Source organism: Emydura macquarii, unplaced genomic scaffold (assembly GCF_026122565.2).
Source record: "Emydura macquarii macquarii isolate MOO-44397 ecotype Brisbane River unplaced genomic scaffold, CSIRO-AGI_Emac_v2 contig_1483, whole genome shotgun sequence".
Classification (NCBI taxonomy): Eukaryota; Metazoa; Chordata; order Testudines; family Chelidae; genus Emydura; species Emydura macquarii.
The window spans coordinates 20,608,652-20,623,912 of NW_027131620.1; the positions used below are offsets into that span (position 1 = coordinate 20,608,652).

At 41.1% G+C, this 15,261-nt stretch overlaps 1 protein-coding gene across 1 annotated transcript in view; it reads left to right on the forward strand.

Annotated features, from left to right (window-relative positions):
- The window catches only part of PTPRT (protein tyrosine phosphatase receptor type T), a 618,875-nt gene that overhangs the window by 220,757 nt on the left and 382,857 nt on the right, over window positions 1–15,261 (forward strand). The window contains exons 4-6 of the mRNA XM_067554415.1: window positions 2,122–2,203; window positions 6,319–6,434; window positions 9,041–9,215. Of these exons, the coding sequence (XP_067410516.1) occupies window positions 2,122–2,203; window positions 6,319–6,434; window positions 9,041–9,215 (373 nt within the window). The remainder of the gene's footprint in view (window positions 1–2,121; window positions 2,204–6,318; window positions 6,435–9,040; window positions 9,216–15,261) is intronic.

Consider the following 15,261-nt stretch of genomic DNA (forward strand, 5'->3'; position numbering starts at 1 on the left):
AGGATGGCACTTTCACCCCTTCGTTTGGGGGAAAGAGACTATTCTATAACCTAGTAGACCCCATTCTCAGGATGTTACTGATATTCAGCCTGCATTATCCTTTATCTTTATCCCAGTCATACCATGCCAAATTTCTCCTTTCCCTTGTTGTTTATACGCCATTCAGATATTTGCAAGCAATTCTGTACTGCCCACCCCATCCTTTAGCTTTTTCTTACGCAAATTGTACATATTCAATTCTTTTTCCTAAAAAATTGCATTGGCTTGTTTTTCTTTTATTTGAGCTTTTCTCTGAACCCTTAGTTTGTCTACACTTGTCTAATAATGAGGTATCCAAAACATGAGCACAGTATTCCAGGAGCATTCTCAGAGTTACAGAAAAAGCCCATTATTGCTCTGCTATGTAACTTCATGTCTTTGCGTGGGCAGCCCCAAATTGCTTGGTCATTTTCACTGCCATATGATATGGCACTCTTAAAGAGCTCTTCTGAACACATCCTCTCCTCCATGAGGATAGATTAAAAAAATTAAGATACAGCACATGTAGAGATACTATATATCATATTTTAGAACAGTATTTCATTCTCCATTTGTGTTGGTTTGATTAAGGAAGGGCTGAAACTACTCTGTGTCTACCTGCATAGAAGATTTTTATTGCAATCCAGCAGCTGGAGACCAGGATGCATTGCTGTGATTTTATAGTTTTCTTGTTTGCATAGTAATTGCATGTAAGCCTAATCAAGTTTCTTCCTCCAGAAGAATCCATGCAGGGCTTGTTGTTACTTGGGGGAATCCTGCTCATGAAGAACTCCTGAATTCCCCAGCTAAGGAGCATATGAAAGACATCAGTCAACCATGTCCTGTGTCCTATTTGGGACTTGGTACAACTTCTGAATTTTGGTTGAAACTGTGAAATTGTATTATGAAAAAACAGCTGTATCATGAATGCCTATACGTTTGTGGATCTAGCCCTGCAGATAGCTCCCGTAGCAGGTAGACACCTGACAGAGACAGTGAGGGTGCTTAGGACTCCGTTACCTTATTCACCTGTGAACAATGGGTGAGCTGGGGCCTTGGAAAATCCAGTCCAGTTTATCCCTCAGAAGGAAGAGGGAAGGCTAGGAGCAGTGGAAATTTACCAGGACAAAAGAGGCCAGGTGACCAAGAGGGGTTTAAATAAAGAAACACATAGAAACAGGGGAGCCAGCCAGGAAGAGGAAGCATGGGGCAGGAGACAGCAAAGTCCTATAGGCTGGCTGAAGGAAGGGAAAGAGGCCAGTCAGTATGTAACAGCCTGAATAAGGCCTGGGATGCTCTGTCTGCCTTCCTGGACCCAGATGGTGCCCCAAGGGCTTGCAAGGGAAGGGTGAGCTAGTGAGGGATGGTGTGGTTAAAGAGTCTTGTTGTTTGTGTGATCTGTACGCTTGTGCTTTACAGGATTAAGTATAAAAGAGCAAATTTGTAGGCTCTGTGCAAAGAGTGAGAGTGGTGACTGTTTTACAACTGCTGCATACCCACAATCCAGAAATTTCACAACATTGGGGTGGAGTTCGGGGAGAGGGTGTGTTTTAAGTATGGGCCTGAGGGGCCCCTCCTGTTCCCAAAGAGGATAGGCAGCTGGACAGCGGGTTCTGGTTCTCAGGATGGGGTGCTAGACAACAGGTCTGTGCCCTGAGACTATGTCTAGGAACCCTGATATTGAGGAAGTGGCTGGACTCTGTTCAGGATTCAGGGGCTTAAAACACGCCAAGGAATCGAGACCAGAGGGTTGGATTCCCCTTACAGGAGTCCTAATGAGTAGCCTTGAGGGGCCACTTGCTAGGATCTGTAACACTTCTGTAATACCTCCACTTCTAGGATCTGTAACACCTCCATTTCTATTGACTTTCCAGAGTGGGCCTCAGATTGGCACAGAATCCCAGCTCAGGTGGGTCTCTATTCCAAAATTGAGAGTACATCTTGATATGTGTGTGCGCACTGAACAGGTCTTTCTTCCCCACCCATGACAGAGTCAGAGAATCCCAAATGATTCAGGCATTTGGGTTGGGTGGGAGGGGGCAAACACTAAAATGACTGCTGCAGCTAGTGTTTGTAAGAAAAGGTTTTCTCATTGTGTTTCAGGTGATATTTGAATCCGTGTCTTTGAAGGGACATCCGGGGTACATAGCTGTGGATGAAGTAAGGGTCCTTGCCCATCCATGCAGTAAGCACTCTTTCTTTCTCTAGCCATGTTTAATGTGTTATATCAGAGTTTGCAGTCTGACGGAGCAATTCACCCAGTTCAATCAGCTCTAAAACATCGTCTTTTATCCTCCCAAAACGCTTACAGAGTGAAAGCAATCAGCCTTGAATAAATACATAATTTTGCAAGTTGTGCAACAGGCAGCACTGCTCTTAATCTACAGCCAGTGCCAAAATGTCTGTTTAAATCTTTTCCCGTTATTATAAAGCTCTGATTGTTCATTAGCTCTTATTCAGACCATTCAAGGGGAAGAATGAAAGGTTTTTTGATAGTACAGTTAACTTAAAAAAAGAATGCATGTGAACAAATTAGTGCAACATTCACTCAATAGAAGAGATTCCCTAAAGCTATCTTCTGTAAACCCACTCAGCAGTTCCACAAAGGTATTTAAAGAATATGTATCATTTTTCAAAGTGTTCAACTTCCTGTGGTCTGGAGACAAGGTGAGTGAAGTAATATCTTTTATTGGACTAGCTTCTGTTGATGAGAGAGACACGCTTTTGAGCTTATACAGAGAATTTAATGCAAGTCCATTTCACTGTGCAAGCTGGTTACTGCTGTATTTATTTCCCCAATTTCATCCAAATGTGATGTGTCCTATTTGGATTTTTCTACTTTCTTTGAAATGCGCTAAGTCCCAGGGCCCGGATCTGAAATTTCGCTGTGTTTGTGCAGATCCAGAGTTTTGGTTTAGCTACTTTAAGTGAAATGTTTTTAAATCTCTTTCTTAAATGTTATAAGATACTTCATGCCCTTTAATGAGTCAAGCCATGCCTCGTGTGCTCTTCCCCTTCAAACAATTCAGTTAACTGAGCTGAGACTCATGGTCTCCTGAGCAATCCTCAACTGCTCCCAGACCTTTTAGTGTTTGAATAAATGAAGAGTTTGGGATTGAATTGCACCATTGGGTGACACCTCAGTTCTGGTAGTCGTGATCTAATGTTGCATGTACAGCTCCTACAGTAGTGTCTTCTATCTACCCGGTCATACTTGGAAAGGCAGCAAACCATCCACTCCATTTACTGTGCTTTACACCTCTCCTTGCACCAATTCATGGCTTCAGGTAGGTTTGTACAGCTGCTACACTCACTGAAATCACATTGATCATATATCTATTTACCGTCACCTCAGTGAGCTGCATACAACAGGGATCAATTGCAATTTTCAAATAGTGGCTTCCTACAGTTAACATGTAATGTGATAGACATCAAGGGACATGATCCAATTTAATATAACAGGGCAGTTCTGATAGCTAAGATATGGATAATTGCCATTATAACTGTATTATATGTATATTTATAACATGTGCCCGTTGCCTATGCCTTTGGGTGCATTTGCCTCATTAAAATATAATTACAATCAATGTGAACCACATGTTGCAGCTGATTGGCAGCATCCAAACAAATCCCCTAAATGGTGTGCTGACATCGAGTAGCGTGTTGGCTGATACCTCTCAGTAGCAAGGAGTCTGCTTATACCATCATGAGGAAGCTACAGGACAAGAAAGTTATTGGCCTTAAAAAGGGAAAAAGAGGACACTGTCTCTGCTGCCAGTTCAGTGAAGCATTCAAGCTGGTGCCTAATCCCACTTCTTGAGTATGTGTGTAAATCCCATTTTGAAGTTCAGTACATACCTAAGTATTTTACTGAATAGGGGTGCTTTCCTGAATTGACGCCATTATTTATGTGCATGAAATCTATGTAGCGAAACAGCAGCACTGCAAATATCATACTTCGCTGACCTAACTCGCCTGTTCAGCATCAGATCTTCAACAATGCACAGCTCCTGTTCTCAGTGGGAATTGCTGCCTGCTGAGCAGCTTGGAAAATCTGGCCCTAAAAGCTTAATCACTTTCTGAGCCTTCCAGTCCCCTCATGTTCTGGATGTTTGTTTATTGCCCACAGCTGACAACTAAAACACTTTGTGCCTTGCTAAATGTAGAAGGAAAAATGTTTTCCCTTGTAAATATTCAGAAAGAATTGGCCTTTAGCTGCCTTCTTCCTATTTACTTTAAACAGACCTGTGTCACAACTTGGCCTGTATCAGTGGACAAATCCTGGGTTCTTAACTGGAGAACTCCCATTCACTTCAGTGACTGTAGGATCCGGCTGCTAGAATTGCACTGATGGAGTTGAACTTGATGTGACAACCCCACTCTCCAGGTGTCCCTAAACCTCCAACTACCAAAAGCTGGGACTGGATGACAGAGGATGGATCACTTGAAATTGCCCTGTTCTGTTGATTCCCACTGAACCATCTTGCACTGTCCAAAGTCAGAAGACCGGATACGGGACTATATGGACCATTGATCTGACCCAGTATGGCTATACTTGTGTTTTTAAGTTTTCCACACAGCTGAAGCTTAAAAAGAGAGACTGATAGTGGTTAAAAGTGGCCTAAACCATGCACGTCTTACTCTATTTTGGGGGATTTTTTTCAATCTGTGTAGTGTAATGTTCTCTATAAACTATAAATGCTCTGCAGTCTTTTCTAATGCTTCACCCCTCTGCTGTTCAGGGTCACCCACAGAGGTCCAGGACTAAAAGCTACCTTGGAATATCAGTTATGTGTTCTGTGAACCATGTTCATTTGACAATTGTTATTACTCAGAACACTGGTGGGATACTCCTGCTGAGGAGGGGTTTGAAATTATTAACCCTTATTTTCACACAATTTACTTTTTTTTCATAGCTTAAGTGTGGCAGACACAAGCTTAAAAATCAGTAGACGTGCAAAGAAGTGGCCCCAAATGATGCACTAAAGGGGAAAATTAGATATCTCAATTATCCAGACACTCTGCTGTTCTAACGTCTGCTGTGGCAGGTTGTTTACTTGTGCTAAGGTTTCAGGTGTTTCAAGTGACAGGGCTGCATAACCCGCTTCCAGCCAAAGGTTGGTTTGTCCATAGACTTTGACACAACTGCTGTAAGAGGGGGTGATACAGTGATATTTTAGGTCAGTGGGTTGAGCTGTTGGCAATCAAAGTGAATGACAAACACTATATTATATAGTACAGACATGTATGTACAATGCACCAACTTTTCAACTGGCCTTTGTTATTGTCTGCCAAATTTGCTTGTACCTGTGTATGTACATGTAAATTGATATCTAGATGCTGTTATCTGTTCAGCATATATAAAGGCTTATAGGTGCCCACCCCCGTTTTCAGTTACTTAATGGAGGTTGCCTGGGAACATAGCTGGGTATGGTCTGTGAAATGACATGGCCTATTGAAGGTGTAGTCATAATAATGTACACTGATCTGTCAGTCTTTTTAAAATACATCCTAAACTAATAGTAAACTCAGAATAAAATTCAGAACAGCACAAAGGGTCTAGCTGAGGACTGAAGTGGTATTCAAGCTTTGTCCTGGCAAACTACACAGGTGAATTTCATTAAAAAATGGTCAGCTGGAATATTATAAAGTTCATAGCCTTGTATGCTCAACTTGTAACATTTTACTTTCCCCTAAATTAATTTTCAAACATGGAACAGCCTGGCCTTGTTGCTCAGTTCTGAAAGTCAACTGTCATGGTGTGTGTGTGGATTTTTTTTTGGATTTGTTTTTGGTGAATAAGGGAATGGACGTTTAAAATCTAACAGCGAAATGATAGAGATCTGAAACTGCGGGGTTTTGCTTCAGAATTAGTGAAATTGAAAAAGGGCTGGGAAAACTTGCTTGAGTCAATCACACACTGCAAATTCACTGTTTGAATTTTTGACCCATTAAATCTTGACATTTTCCCATTTCACAGAAGGAATTGCTCTTTGCCTTGTAGCAAATAATAATGAAACTCTGCTGGTTAGAAATGATTGTGAACTTCTATTGTAGAACTGATACTTAGTGCACTTTCTTATTGTGCCAAAGTGGTACATGATCCATCTGTCCTTATCACATAAGATCAATCTCTCCATGCTAAATAATTAAAGTTGGCTTTGCTTTGTGAAGTCACTTTGTCCATGGGGAAATCTGGTATTTCTCTCATATGCTGATTCTAGATCTTCCTGTGGCTGCATAGCATTGTCAATTACTGTCACGCTCTACTTGGGTAATACCTTGATTTTTTCTTGTTAGGAAAAGCGCCTCACTTCCTACGTCTGCAGAATGTGGAGGTCAACGTGGGACAGAATGCAACATTCCAGTGCATCGCTGGGGGGAAGTGGTCTCAGCACGACAAACTCTGGCTGCAGGTAAAGTGCCATGAAGTCTAATCAAGTGGTCTTTCCTTCTAACCATCGTAGTTAAAATGAGTAGCGGTGGGGAAGAGGTGAGACAGAGGGGGGCAAAATTCCAAAAGACTTAGTTGAAGAAGCTGGTTAAAGTTGTGATTCAGAGTTTGAGACAGTGCTGCAGGTGGCCAGAGTGGAAAATGTAACAAATATGAGTAAGTCATGATCTTGCATAGGAATAGGTCTTATTCATATTAGTCAACGATGGCGTGACTGAGTCCTGCTATTAACTTTATTGCTGCTTCTAGGCATTGTCACCGTGCTAAGAAAAAATGATAATCAGGTACCTTGGATCATCTCACTTGCCCTTTGCCATCTACACATCTCCCCTGAGAGTTACCCTAACAGTCCAAATGGCCAACTAGCTTCAAACACCTGCCACTAAAATAAATACATCAGTTTTAAAAATCAAAAATGTTTCCACCTTGTGTGGAATCCTCTCTTCCCATCCACTCCCCCGCATTGACCTATGGTTGAGGACCAGCAGACAAAGCAGTTGAAAAACTGCCCTAATGGGGCAGCTAGGGATTTACCTTAGGTTGAATACCCAGCTGGTGCAAAGCTGGCTACACCTTTTGCTCCAACTCCCACTGCTTTCCCCCCACAGCACATGGATTGCTCTGTGTTACTATGGGATTGAACCCAACCCCCAATTGGCTCCAGGATCTGGGGAGTAAAAAGTCCTATCCCTCCACATGTCCTGCACCATAGCTCTGCTTGGTTGTACCAGAAGTCTGGGTACAGAAACAGACTTAAGATCTGAACTTCACAGTCTATAGGGCTAGAAATGGAAGTTTTAGCAAACTAGAAACCCAGCTTCCCCCGGAGAGAAACTAACTATTTTTAGCCCTCAAAGTGCTCCAGATACTAGATCTTAATATTACAACTTTTTTTGTACCTAAAGCTATTTTAGATGCTTTAAATATTACAATTCTTCTCTTCCTCTAAACTCTGTACTGTTAAACTACTAAGATCCCAATGAAGTCAATCAGACGTTCTTTTGCTATATTTACTTTAAATGCACAAAAGGTCAAAATCTACTCTTACACTTAGATTCAGTCTGAGCAAGGCAACTGTACTTAAAGAAGTTGTACACTGGTGCAGTTGAGGTCTGGATTCAGCAAACCACCTGTGTAAGTCCCATTTAAAACAATTGAACTTAAGCAATTTGCTGAATTAGGGTTTTGAGAGCAAAATTTAGTCCCTATTTTTTGTTGTTGTTGTTATTATAGACCCTACATTTCCAGAACCTTCTGAAGACATGTATGCACCATTGCCAGAGCTGCTGTGATATTCTGATGTATTAACAAAGGCGTTGTGATAATCTAAGGAATTAAGTTAAAACTTAAAACAAATTTAAGCTTGAATTTCTGCTGCATTCTAAACATGGGAAAGAGATGGGGGTGGGAATAATTTTGTCTAATGTTGAAAGGATGAAAATCAGTCTGGGAGAAACATTTGAATCAGTAAGAAATGTAATATGCTTTATACAAAATGACTGAAGTCTCTTTAACTGTGCTGGTGCCACACACCTCCTTATTCTAGCAGTTCTTTTTTATCTGGAAATTTCTTATGTTGTAGCCTAGACACCTTCTGAGATGTGTAACTGCTTAATCATTAGTTTGCTTAATCATTCTTGCTGCCAGATGCATCTGCCATTATGATTAGAGGTGTGAAAAAATGTTTCTGACCTTAATGCACTGTAAGAACATGTACCACCCCCCCAGACTCAGGGGTTTGGGGGGAAAAGCATTTTTGTTGTTCGTGAGAACTTGTTTACCTCTCTTCAAAATTGGAGCATTTCATGAAAGTGACATCACCCAAAATGACTGATTACTGGAATTTGGCAAAATGAAGCTACATTTTCACAGCCTGACTCACATATCTGCCTAGTTCTTTCCCTTACCTCAGTTCCAGTTGTTGTGAAAGATTGCTAATCCAGATTAGCCAAAATGAGTGTGAACTGAAATCCTGGAAGGTCTGAACATTGTCAAAAATTGGGAGAGTTTGAAATCTAAATGTGGATCTCAATCCAAATTTTGCAAATGGTCTCCTCAAATTTGTGTGTAACAAAATGCCAAATCTCAACATCCACAAATAAAGGGCTGTACAAAAAACTATTCACTATTTGTTTCAGTTGTGGAAGTTGCACAAACTAATTAAGCATGCAAATACATTCTGTTATGAGCATCTCTGGAAGTATGGATCATCTCCCTACCTAGCCATTGTCATATGTATAATGAATGAGTCAAGCTGTTAAATGCAATCCAAAAATACATGGCAAAACTTGAATGCATGTGCAAACCCCCACATCAGTATGCAAGGGTACTAGTGCATGTGAGTGCACAGAAACAGATATCCAGTAAATTTTATAGGTGCACACTTGGAGGTCTTATGGACACTTGCACCAATATAAATTCTAACATTGTAGATGCAAATAAATTAAAAGGTTACTTTTTACAGTGTTACTATAAAGTATAATAAAGAACAAAAACCAGTCGGTAGTTTACAGATATGCTCTACAGCCACATCTTCACCGCTTGTTTTATTCTTGGTTTCCCTGGCAGCAGTGGAATGGAAGGGACACTGCGTTGATGGTCACCAGGGTGGTCAACCACAGACGGTTTTCTGCTACAGTCAGCGTAGCTGACACTTCTCAGCGCAGCATTAGCAAATACCGATGTGTCATTCGCTCAGACGGTGGCTCTGGAGTTTCAAACTATGCAGAATTAATTGTGAAAGGTAGGTGGCATGAACCCAACAACATATGTATCATACATTTGTGTGTGTGTACATAGCACTTTTTTCTCCCAAATGGCAGCTGTTCTGTGTGTAATATTTACAATCCTGAAGATCTGCCACCTTCATTAGTTTAGTTTATAGCACTTTTAAGGTAAGCAAAATAGTGGGTATAAGCTACATAAGAGTTTCAGTCCTCTTTTTAAAAACTGAATGAAGAAGGGAAACTTTCTCTGGCTACAACCCTATTTATCATCCCTTATAAATATGTATAATAGACATAATTAAAATATTTTTAATGATGCTTTATTTTTTCCACCAAACAGTTTGGCCATCTCTAGATTTTCAGCTTTGTTCCCTTACAATATTTTGGAAGGCACAAAAGATCCTATAATGGTGCCATGGTGTGTTTTTTGCTGCAATGTGAATGGTGTCATGGTGGGCTCATCTGCTGCCCTGAAGTGCGCAGCAGCAACTATATTAATTGGGGAGGTCTGCAGCCATGTCTTTGTTCCAGTGCTATCTATTATCACTCATTTGTCTGTGTGCCTGGAACTGCCCAAAACAAAAAATACAGCCAGTCTTTGCCCAAAGAGCTCGGAACAGGGTAGGCTCAGAGCACAAAAGATACACTGGGTAGATTGTCATTTATCATGCTGACTTATTGCACTGGTCTGGCCCCAGGTACAATATACCACAGTGTCAGAATCCCTTAAAAGGATTGTGCTAAAAACCGATTCACAGCCAGAATTCTCTCTGAAAGAAAATTGGGGGACTGCCAGGAGGCTAGGTGCAAAATTTAAATGTTTTAATCATACTTGATTAAAAATATTATATTTATAATAGAAGGAGGGAATATTTAAATAAATTCAATAAAGGTAGCCAGAGTCTGAATGCAAAATATTTTAGCTGCTAGCATTGAGTTTGCTTGAAATGCATAACTTTGTGGAAAACCATATGGGCTGATGTGTAGCAAATGGTATCGGGACTGACTTTGCCTTCCATGAGACTGGCCCATATGTCATATCCCTTGAAGAATGGAATATGTGTGGGGTAGCAACCCAGAGAGTGACACGGGTCTTCAGTCTTTGGCAGGGTGGTGTGGAGACTGAGCCCAAGGCAAGGTGTCTAGGGGCCCTGAGTTCTAGACTTGGTTCTGCCACTGAGTAGTATGATGGGTACTCAAAGTACAAGAGGTGAAGGGGCTGATCCCACAAAGCACTGAGTTCTTACAATTCCCATTGAGATCAATGGGAGTGGGTGCTGGGCACCTTTCAGGATCAAATGTGGAGTGTGTAAAATAAGTAATCCATGTCTGAAATGGATTTAGACAGCTATAGGTGGTTGTATCTAGAAGTGTTCTGTATTCAGAAAGGAATAAGGCAAGCCTCCAGAAGAAACAAATATTGATCGCAAACCTTAGGGAGGTGCTTGAGTCTCTTGATCAACAATGTTTGCTGGTGAGATGATTGGAAGAACAAGTTTTAAATACTGATGGATGGAGCATCTAGCAGAAGAACTGCTGATCAATTCATTCTTGGGGTTATGCAAGCACCTAGACACCTAGATCAAGAAGGCATCATGGTGGGAGAACTGATAAGGAGAGATAGTTGAAGGAAGATAAAGTATTATTTTGCCAAGTCTTGCTCCTTTTTTCTAATCTGGTAAATTTTTCAGTGGCTGATTTGAGGTTAGTCCCATGTCACTTTGGGATTGCATGGATCAGTGCGTCTGAAAGAATCTAACTAATTTTGGTGTGGATAAAAACAAATTCCTAATGCGTGCACACAGCTAAAATGAAAGCCAATTGGAATCACTTAATTTTAAAGAGATGTTTATTGAATTGCAATAATGTACTTGGGTCTACATTAAATTAGTCTGTAATTGAAGTTTTGCTCAATTGACCGTCTTGTCCCTAAACTCTCTAGATTTAGGCTAATGCTCTGTCTCTCACATTCTTTCTCTTTCACTCACAATCACGTTGCTTGAACAAAGAGCAAGATTTAAAAGGTGGTGTTTTTTTCTTTGGATGTGGAGGGGGGAAGAAAAGAGTAACTCCTACTACATGCATAAATATAGTCTGATAAATATAGAAGGACATTCTGCTTTTGAATAAATTTATTAATCCCATTGATTTAAATGGGAATGGCAGGCTTCCATCTAAGGAAGTAAATTAGCCAATGAAATTATATAAAGCAATCCTGTTGCTTCTGCAATCCTAGATTTCTAACAAAATTAGAGCAGCAGTAAAATAGTTGCAATCCTTAGTGGTGATTTTATGAAACAAATGTCTGAGTTTAAATTATGGCAACAAGTTTATACACAGATAATACCTTGCTTGTATTCATAAAAATCCTTTCTGCCATCGCTGATTATGCTAATACCTGTAGAGATATTCCAGGCTTCTGTATCAGCTGGAGTAAGTCTTAAATAATTGACAAAACATGTACTTGCTTTCTTCACACATTCCAGAAACAAAAGAATCGAAGAAGACAAATGTATATCATTCAATTATATGCCTTTTACAGTGTTTTGAAGTTTCTGTGGGATTCGGGTGCTCTTCTAATTCTTACCTCAAGGTCTATCTCTGTTACACATGTAGTACATTACCACAGTTTTGTACAACAGTCTTTAATTGCCCTGTATATTTACTCTGAGTGAAATAAAAGAAAAACTACAGAAAGAAACTGTGTGACAATAGATGAAATCCTAAAGTCAGTGGGAGTTTTGCCTGAGTAAGGACAGTATAAAATCTTAAGGACCTACAGAACTTTGAATAAACTGTTAGTTATATTGGAAAGACACTCAAATTACATCGTTACCACTTACCTTAAATGCCACGAATTCTGGCCCGTTTAATAATATTTCAAATAGTCTGTCTTCTTGCATGTGGTGTAGAGTTTTATTCAAGCATTCATTCAGCAATTGTATGTGGCAGGCCTCAGCCAATCCAGTGTGGTGTTGGTCAGGAGGTTGAGGGAGACCCATCCTCCTTCACGGCGGTTGATGGGGCATTCCTCCACACGATGGTTGGCTATTTGTATTTCTCCACACTCACAGGCTGCAGTAGCACAAAGGTCCCAGCTGTGCATGCAGGAGTTGAAGCGACCGACACCAATCCTTTGGTGGTTTAAGCGGGTCTACTGCTTTCATGGCAGGCTGCAGCCTATGGGTGAGGTGGAGATGGGAGGCAGTTGTTGCCATCTGCCAGGGTGGTGTTCCTTCTTCCACTGGCTCATGACCCATTCACTCCAGCTTTGGCCATTATCTGCCTGAATGAAGGCCTGAGCCACTCTTATGAAAGGCCTGTGGCTCCTGAGGTGTTGAGCCGGCAGAGGCTGGAGGATCCTTTAATGAAGGGGACGGAGTAGGCTTTTAGCAGCTTTGAATGCTGCCTGCCTGGTTGCAGTTAGCCATCTCAGGTGTGGGGCATAGGCATCCACTGATAATGTACAGGACAGCATTGAGATGTGTATCCAGCTTAGGTGTATGTGTACTCCTGCCCCAAGCAAACACACAGTATTCTGCTGGAGTGTACACAAGTGCCAGAGCAGCAGAGCACAGGGTTGTGAAATCCGCACCCTAGTTATAACTGCACAGCCTCCACAGCAGGTTGATCCAGGCTGCCACTATCGCTATCACTCTATTGATATGGTAGTGGAAAGAAAGGGTTCTGTCCAGCTTTACCCCTAAGTAAGTTGGGGTGCTTGGAAATGGCAGGGACAATCTGTTGAGTCGGATTATGAGTTCTTTGTTTGCCTCCCTGTTGTTCAGGTGGGAGACTGAGCAGGTTGTTTTTTTAATGTTAAGGCGAAGCTGCCACTGATGACGATAGGTATACATTGCTTGGATGTCCCTTTCTAAGATCTGTTGCCTGTCCTCAAATGGACTTGCTGGAGTAGAGAATGACCATGTTGTCAGCATATGCGAGCTTCATAGCTGAGGTGTATGGAAAGTCAGCAGTAAAGAGGTTGAAGAGCATAGGGGCCAAGACTGACCCTTGTGGGACATCATTTTTTAGGAGCCTTGTCCGACTGGACTGTCCATTGACTATGATGTGGAAACGACAATTGGTGGTGATTTCTTGTATTACACATTTGTATGTTTGTGTTTCTTGTATTTGTATTGAATTCAAATCTGCATTGGATACCCTCAAGTCCAGGAAGACACCAGGGCCTGACAACATACGCCCCAAGCAGCTTACCCATGCAGGTCCTCTACTCTTAGACTAGCTGAGGGACTTCATGTTGCATTGCTTTTGCATTGCAAAATTTCTCCATCTGTGGAAAAGAGCATTGTTGCCATTCTGAAACCACATTAAACCAAACCATGATCCAAAGAGCTCCCGTCCCATTTCCCTCCTGTCAGTTCCATTTAATATTATGGAACGCTTAATGTTAAACAGGATTGAGCCACAAATTGAGCAGGCCTTACCTAAAGAGCAGACTGGCTTCAGCAAGAACAGAAGGTCAGGTCTTTGCAGCCACAGACTATATTGAAGCAGCCTTCGAATCCAACCAAAAGTGTGGTGCCATGTTTAGCGACCTCTCCTCAGCCTACAATACTGTTTGGCTCAGTGGCCTTATCCTCAAGTTATATAACTGTCTCCAAGACCATCATATGAAACATGTTATACAAGAAATCAAATGGTCTGTATGTATTATGTACAGTTAGAACAAATGTACAGCAAAATATAGCCCAACTATCTATGGACTACAGTTGTACGTGCAGCACCAGGAAGACAACTTGCACTTTTTGGGCTTGATCCTGAAAGCTGTTAAGCGGTAAGCAAAAGGCATCATCATGCATGTTCTTAAAGTTAGGCATGCACTTAAGGTGTTTTGCTGACTGGGGCATCATGGTTCCATAAACGTATATTTAAGGAGCTAAATAAGCAGCTTCTAGATCTTTTGATACAGGGAGCTTCTGTGCACATGAACAAGGCAGGACTATTTCATCCAGTAGAGGATATTAGTAAATAACATATGTTTTTTAAACAGCTGTCACCACTCTATAGAAAATACATCACTTTTTTCTTTTGATGGGAGATTGCTATCTGAAAACTATGGAGTGTTTGTGGTTTAGAAATGATTTGAGAGGTTCAGGTAAGTATTTTGTTTTGGTTTTTCTTCGCCTTGGTATTGTTGTCTGTTAGAACAAGGAAGGGAGAGTCAGGACTCCTGAGTTCTATTTTCAACTCTGTTTGACAAGCTGGGTGGCCTTGCTAACCACCTACATTTACTTTACTTATCCTTTCTGTGCCTCAACTTTACAGCTGTGTGGAAATGGGAAGTCTTGCTTTGCATGGATTTAGACAGGCATATTTTTTGGGTTTGCAGACTTGCTATTCATTGTCTCAATAACACATTTTAGGTAATTCTGCTGCAAAATCACAAATCACCACAGGTTTGCTCAAATCACAAATGGCATAGAAGATTATTGTGGAAAAACATGAGAAACCCATAGCCAAGCCTCTCAAAAAAGTCAAATTAGGGCTTATTGGTCACTGTGTAGGGCACCTGTCAGATCCATTCCAGCATCCTGTGTGCAGTTACGAGTCACTGTACCAAAGGGTAGCAATTATTGCTTTGGTTAGGGTACAGTGTGGAGTAAATAAAAGTGCGTGGTGAGAAATCACTAAGCTTTGAGGAAAAATTGATGGAATAGGGCTTAAGCTCATTTCTAAAATCAGCGTTTCTGAATTGACCTCCCATACTTCCACAAAGCCCCCTGACTGCTTATCTGGCTATTGTTTGTCTGCTGATTCTAGTTGTGTACCAGCCTGTCTAGGTAGAGGACTGGAGTAACTTGGTATGAGGGAGTCAGAACATCTGATAACAGATAATCAGGAAATACTGCAGTGAGTATAGACTAGATTGCTCTACCCAGTTCTCCTGAGTTTTGCTCTGCGTAAAGTTCCCTCATTGCATTGCCCCTGTTTGATGTTAATTCTTTCAATTCTGATCTCTGTTCCATATCTACTAGAACATGTGTAGAGATGTTTGACAAAGCCCTTTATATACTGCCTAGCATGTTTTCTGGTTCTCCT